This window comes from Stomoxys calcitrans, chromosome 1, assembly GCF_963082655.1.
Source record: "Stomoxys calcitrans chromosome 1, idStoCalc2.1, whole genome shotgun sequence".
NCBI classification, from domain to species: Eukaryota; Metazoa; Arthropoda; class Insecta; order Diptera; family Muscidae; genus Stomoxys; species Stomoxys calcitrans.
Window position 1 is genome coordinate 126,080,088 of NC_081552.1, and position 6,956 is coordinate 126,087,043.

The following is a 6,956-nucleotide window of genomic DNA, read 5'->3' on the forward strand; positions in this document are numbered from 1 at the left end:
GTTTAGATGTAAGGTGTACTCCATTCTTAAAATACTTCATTTCAGCCCGATATTCTCATGTTGTCTGATTTGGTGGCGTTTTCGGGAAGACGTGGTCCCCCAGATACTTGGTCCTGAAAAAATATCAGCATCGTGTTCTTCTCTCAAATACCATTTATATTGCCATTGGCTTAAGAGGAGTTTACACCCCCCAAAAGGGGGTGTTTTGGGAAAGGGATGATGCACTAATTACATGGTCCTACATTTGGATATCAAATTCGTATTCTACTCCCAAATACCTTCATTTAAGCCCCATATTGCTGTTGGTGGAGTATTTTGGGAAAGAAAATTGGTCCCAAAAATGGGTATCAATTCTTGCTCTACCCCCAATACCTTTCATTTAAGCCCCACATTGTCATGGTCGGTAAATATGCCCGATTTAGGGGTGTTTTGGGGAGTGGGGTGGTCCCCCAAATTCTAAGCTCTGAAAATATATCAGCATCGTGCTCAATTCTTATATATCTATATATCATTTATTTGAACCCCATATTGCCATTGCCCTCAAAATTGGATATCAAATTCGTTTTCTAATCTCATTTAAACTCCTTATTGCAAAAGTTTGCAAATATGTCCGGTTTGAGGTATTGGCCATAAAAACTATGAATATTGAGTTCCACATTCGTTAAGACCCAAATTGTCTTGGTGAGCAAATACGTCCTATTTGGGAGTTGTTATGGTGGTGGGATGTCCGCTAGAGAGTTGGCCCCTAATGTTGATATCAGATACGTGGTCTACTCCCACATACCTTTAATTTGAGCCCCATATTTCCATAGTTGGTAAGTATGACCGGCTTGGGGGGTGTTTTGGGGGATGGACGGCCACTCAGTGAATTGGCCTTGAAACTATATATCGGATTCGTGTTCTACTCTAAAAACCCTCTTATTGGAACCTCATATTGCAATAGTAAGAAAATACTTACTATTTGGGTGGTTTTGTGGCGGTGGCGTGGCCCCGTAGACACTTTTTCCGAATTTTGATATCAAATTCGTGCTTTACTCCCAAAGACCTTTTATTTGAGCCCCATATTGCTATGGTCGTAAATTTGTCCCCTTTGGGGGATTTTTTTGGAGAGAGGCGGCCCCCAAATACTTGGTCGCATATTTGGATATCAGATTCGTATTCTACATTCAAATACCTTTTATTTAAGTCCCATATACCCATGGTCAGTAAATAAGTCCAGTTTGGGGGGTGTTTTGGGGAAGGTGATATCCAGGGTCCGCCCCCCCCTTCGACATCAAAAAATGTGGTACCCTATTTTCACCATGGGGTCATTGCACCATCTGTGAATATTTCAAGAAGATAGATTCAGCCGTTTTTGAGTCTATAAGGAACACACAAACATACAAACAAACAAACACAAATTGATTTTTATAAAGGGTGATTTTTTTGAGGTTAGGATTTTCATGCATTAGTATTTGACAGATCACGTGGGATTTCAGACATGGTTGAACAAATTCGCTATGGTGGACTGTATTGAAGGTTGGAATTAATCCTAGGATGGTGTAGTTAGGCCCTCTGAAAGACGAATTGTTGGTGAATTTTAGGCACAGAATATGACCGCAAATTCCTCGTTGCCGTTTTGGAAAGAAATAGAAACATACACAATTGGAATAAATTTGCAGAAATAGCAAATATACTTTTATTTGGATTTTATGTTTTCTTACCAATAAATAACAAAACTGCTTTGGTGGACGGATTTATAGAGCTTAGTCTAAACGAACAGAGTTAGTTCATCGAAGGTTGGGATAACAAGAAGCAGTTAATTGCGCATCCAATCTTATTTAAAGCCTTGGATATGCTTGTTTCGGAAAAGATTCTTGACATTTCAAGAATTGCAGCTAACTTCTATTTTATAGATAAACGGGTCAAAATGTTGATAACACCATTTCACATGCAGATGGCGTTAACATTCTGACATAAACATTTCCGGCCCACTTTGCAAGGATTGCAAAATTTTTTTTTTTTTTTTTAAGGAATTCATTTTAAAGTTAATCTAAGAAATTCATATGTAGTACAATTCTTATTCTATTTAATTCAAATTATAAAATATGTGATACGTTTGCATACAATTAGTTCCAAATTGTAGTGATAAAGTCTTAAGATTCTAAAAAATCGAGAAACTATCTTATTTCGGTTTGGAGCAAGATTGTGTAAATTGGCTTTGCCGATTTCGTAACAGAAAGACAAAAATTATGATGCATCAGAGGTATTGCACGACCCAGATAAAACCCACCCGAAGATAGTGTTCATTGCTACTGGTAAGCCATCATGGCTTGGAATCAATCCAGGTAAAACAATTTTTGAATATAAATCTGCCCCAAAGACAATAGCCACTGAGCTAGGCTTAAAAAAATTTGGGTCTGCCAATACAATGTTATTCAGCCTAGTCCTAATCGCAGGATTCACTTCTCTGGCTGGGATCTTCAAAGACATCCGATTGTTGACTTCCATGGTTGCCTCAATAGTAACGTAAGGAGATTTTCGAGATCGAATAACAACCGAACAGATAGTGTCATTTCCAAATTTTATAGTGGGTAGTTTCAATTCCTCTACCAATGACATAGAAATTTTGCTTACGGAGCTACAGGTGTCCAGTACAGCTCTTACGTGGGTCTGGTTTGCTTCGGCTTGAACAGTAACCACAGTCGTTGGGAAAAGTGCAACCCCATTTGGTGTCGTTATTGAAGTTATGGAAACTGACTTTGGAATGACTGACTTGCTGGTATCATTTTTCTTATTAGCAGATCTTCCTTTAATCTTACTGGCTTTCGGAGATCTTTGCTCACCGTTTATATGAAGTAATGTATGATGATTACTTCCGCAGGTTTTGCAGCCCTTTTTGGTAAAACAAGAGCCTGCAGAATGCTTATGGGCCAAACAATTGGGACAGTAACCGTGAAGTAAAACCAAACGCATTCGCCCATCAACCGGTTTACTTAAAAAATTGCGACAGTCTCGAAGAGCATGCTTTCCTTTACATACGCGACATAAAAAATTATTATCAATTATTCGATCTTTTGTGGGTTCTGTTAATCTTTTTTTCGTAGACGGCATTCTGAAATATGAATACATGATGTGATACGCGAAAGGTCATGAATGTAAAATATAGGGTAATTAAGGAAGTAGAACAAGTTTTACCAAAGGCCGCGTAATAGTACCCCTTTGAGTGATAACATCTGCCACCCGGACTAAACCATCTTTGCCTTTGTAAATCTTTGAGACTCGTCCTAATCTCCATTCGGTAGGAGCCAGAGCTTCGTCCCTAATAACAACCAGAGCACCTACGTCAATATTCTTTTGGGGGTTTTGCCATTTTTGTCTTTTGTGGAGCTCTTTTAAGTACTCATGTTTCCAACGAGTGCTGAATTGCTGGGAAATTGCCTTTACTCGACGCCAACGGTTTAAAATGGATAAGTTGGTTTCGGATTCAGAGTTTTCAGCAATGGATAGGATTGGTCCTCCAACTAAAAAATGACCAGGAGTGAGAGCCAATAGGTCATTCGGATCTTCAGACATTGGCGAAATGGGTCTTGAATTCAAACAAGCCTCTATTCTGGATAAAATAGTGGAAAACTCCTCGTAAGTATATTTGTGACTTCCAGCCATTTTTCGGAAATGGGCTTTGAAGCTCTTAACTCCCGCTTCCCATAATCCACCCATATGTGGGGATCCGGGAGGAATAAAATGCCAAACGATTTCCTGGTGAGCAAATTGGTATAATATAGACCTTCGGGACTCTTGCAGAAAATTCCTCGCTAACTCTCTAGAGGCACCAATAAATGTTTTGCCGTTGTCAGAGTATAGTGATCGTGGACAACCTCGACGAGATACGAATCTATGGAAACTTGCCAAAAAGGCAGGGGTGGACAGAGTGCTCGTGGCTTCTAAATGAATAGCTCGTGTGGAGAAGCACACGAACACACAAACATAACCTTTTGTTATTATGCAGGATCTGCAAGTATAAGTCTTAATATCAAACGGTCCCGCGAAATCGAGGCCCGTATAAGTGAATGGACGTGAAAAGGTTGTCCTTTCAGGAGGAAGTGCGGCCATTAACTGCTCCTGCAATTTTTGTTTGGAAATCGCGCAAATCTTGCACTGATGAATTACTGTCTTAATGAGGTTCTTTGCTCTAGGAACCCAAAAACAAAGCCTTAGCGTACGAAGCATTAAACTATTCGGCCCGTGTAAAGTAATGGTATGAATAAACTTCAGTAATAACCGAGAGAATGTGCAACTATATGGGAGGATGATAGGATATCTTTCGTTATAAGAAAGACTCCCCGAATTTGAAAGACGACCACAAACTCTTAAAACGCCATTTGTGTCCAAAAATGGATTGAGGTTGGATAGAGAACTGGACGTTTTAATGACTTCCTTTCTTGATAAGCATCTGTATTCCTCCGGATATACCAGCTTTTGAGAAAGCAAAATAAGTTTGTTTTGTGTAAGTTTAACCTCACGAGAATCTAAAGCCAGCTGTTCGGATTGAAAGGTTGTCTGTCTCCTGGTACGGCATATAAAACGAAATACATAAGTAAATACTCTCAAAGCTCGATGAAATGAAGAAAATCTCGCTAATAAGTCATCGTAGTCTTGAAAATAAGAAAAGTTACATGCGACAGCCTTTGCCTCCAGCATGTCTTCGTCTATGGAAAAAGTAGACTCAAGAGGCCACAGACTAGCCGAGGTCACTAACCATGGAGGCCCAAACCACCATAAATCTGAGGGAATTAGATCCAAAGGGATTGAACCGCGGGAGGCGATATCCGCTGGGTTTTGTCCGGATTCAACATGAGACCAATACTCTACACTTACAAGCTCAGAAATTTTCGAAACTCGGTTGGCAATAAAAGTCTTCCAATGAAATGCCGGCTTCTTGAGCCAGGCAAGGACTATCATCGAATCAGTCCAGCAGAAGACTTTAAAGTCTTGAATTGGAATATGACCTGCAAGTGAAGAAATTGTCTCAGCGAGTAGAACGGCCCCACAAAGCTCCAATCTAGGAATCGACAATGTCTTGAGAGGAGATACACGAGATTTTGCCGTCAGAAGATGTGTCGTTACCACACCGGATGGTGATTCAACACGAATGTAAACCACAGCGGCATACGCTTTCTCGGAAGCGTCAGAAAACCCATGAATTTGGACATCAAACTCCGGAGAATAGTCTATCCAACGTGGAATCACAATCTGCTCTATACTTGGATAATTATTGGAAAAGTCCTGCCATTTCGCGAGAAGTGAAGGGGACAACTTATCGTCCCAGTCAATTCCTGAAACCCAAATGTCCCGCATTAGTAACTTGGCCAAAACAATAAAAGGACACAACCACCCCGCAGGGTCGAAAAGCTTCGATATTTCCGAAAGGACCTGCCGTTTAGTGGGATGGGAAGGAATACTCAATCTCTCAACGGAAAAATAAAAAGAATCGGACTTGGCATTCCAGCGCACTCCCAAAGTCTTCGCAGTGCTTCTATCCTCGAGTTGAAGAAAGTCTCCGTTCAAAAGATGCTCCTTCGGAATGTTTCGTAGGAAGGTAGCGGAATTCGAAGTCCATTTTCTTAGGGAGAATTTTGCGGATTCAAGTGCCCCTATCAGTTGACGTTGAGCCTCCATAGCCTCCTCAATATCGTGAGCGCCAGCCAAAACGTCATCGACATACATGCATGTCCTCAAAATGTGGCTGGCTATAGGATAGATCTCACCCACATCTTCAGCCAATTGCAGGAGCGTGCGTATCGCAAGATATGGAGCACAATTGACCCCAAACGTGACTGTCTTCAATTCGTATTCTCTAATGGCATTCAAGGGCGAGTCACGAAAGACAATCCTATGAAAGCGTGTGTGTTCATTATCCACCAGAATTTGGCGGTACATCTTTTCGATGTCACAGTTAAAAACATAGCGGAAGAAACGCCACTGTAGGAGTAACAGGGTCAAATCGAGCTGCAAGGATGGCCCACTGAGCAAAACGTCATTCAAGCTTCGTCCATTGCTAGTCGGGCTTGAAGCGTTAAACACTACTCGGATCTTCGTAGACGAACTCTCTGGACGAAACACCGCGTGGTGAGGAAGGTAATAACCTAATTCCGGATCCTGGCATACCTCCCTCATATGTCCCAGCTCAAGATACTCATTAACAACAGCGTCATACTGAGCCTTAACATCGGGCGTTCCAAGAAGACGCTTCTCACTCCGAAGAAACTGGGCTACCGCCAACTTTCGGGAGTGTCCCAAGCCAAGGGAGTGGGGGAACCCCTCTCTGAATGGAAGAGATACAATATAACGTCCGGAGGAGTCCCTTCTAGTCGTATTCTTGTAATTCTCTTCGCATATGAAATCGTCTGGACTCATCTCTCTATGTCTGGGAAGGTCTTCCACCTCCCAAAACCTAGATATCTGCCTATCCAAGGAAGCCCCATTGAAAAAGGAGACACGGGCGTTAAAGGAGCTAATCGGAGACAACTTGACCGGGCCAGTCAAAATCCATCCGAACACCGTCTCCTGAGCTATAAGTGAATCGCATACGTTACGCCGAACTCCACCCAGCATGATAAACGGAATCAAGTCAGCACCCAGTAACATATCTATATGTGAGGTCTTGTAAAACTCCGGGTCAGCAAGTCGCAAATCGGGAAGTGATGAAAATATTCCCCGTTCAACAAGTGGGCAAAGCCGATGTGAGATGTGGAATAACTATGGCCGTTGCCTCAATGACTACCTCGGCATCAAATCGAGATCCGATGGTCAACGAACACATTCTTTTGGATTGAGCCGAAGTAGTCCCATTCAAACCAAATATCTTGGTGGAAGCGAATTTAGAGGGTAACCGTAATTGATTAAAAAGTTTCTCAGAGATGAAGGATGCCTCGGAACCCGAATCTATCAAGGCCCGTGCAGGGAAAATCTCGTCA

At 41.7% G+C, this 6,956-nt stretch overlaps 1 protein-coding gene across 1 annotated transcript; it reads right to left on the reverse strand.

Moving 5' to 3' along the window:
• Positions 1–3,153: 3,153 nt before the first annotated feature.
• On the reverse strand, positions 3,154–6,396 carry LOC131996852 (uncharacterized). The gene is made up of 2 exons (XM_059366973.1): positions 5,031–6,396; positions 3,154–3,503 (listed from the first exon to the last, which is right to left on the reverse strand). The coding sequence occupies exons 1-2, from the start codon at positions 6,394–6,396 to the stop codon at positions 3,154–3,156; spliced, it is 1,716 nt and encodes a 571-aa protein (XP_059222956.1).
• Between the last annotated feature and the right edge of the window lie 560 nt (positions 6,397–6,956).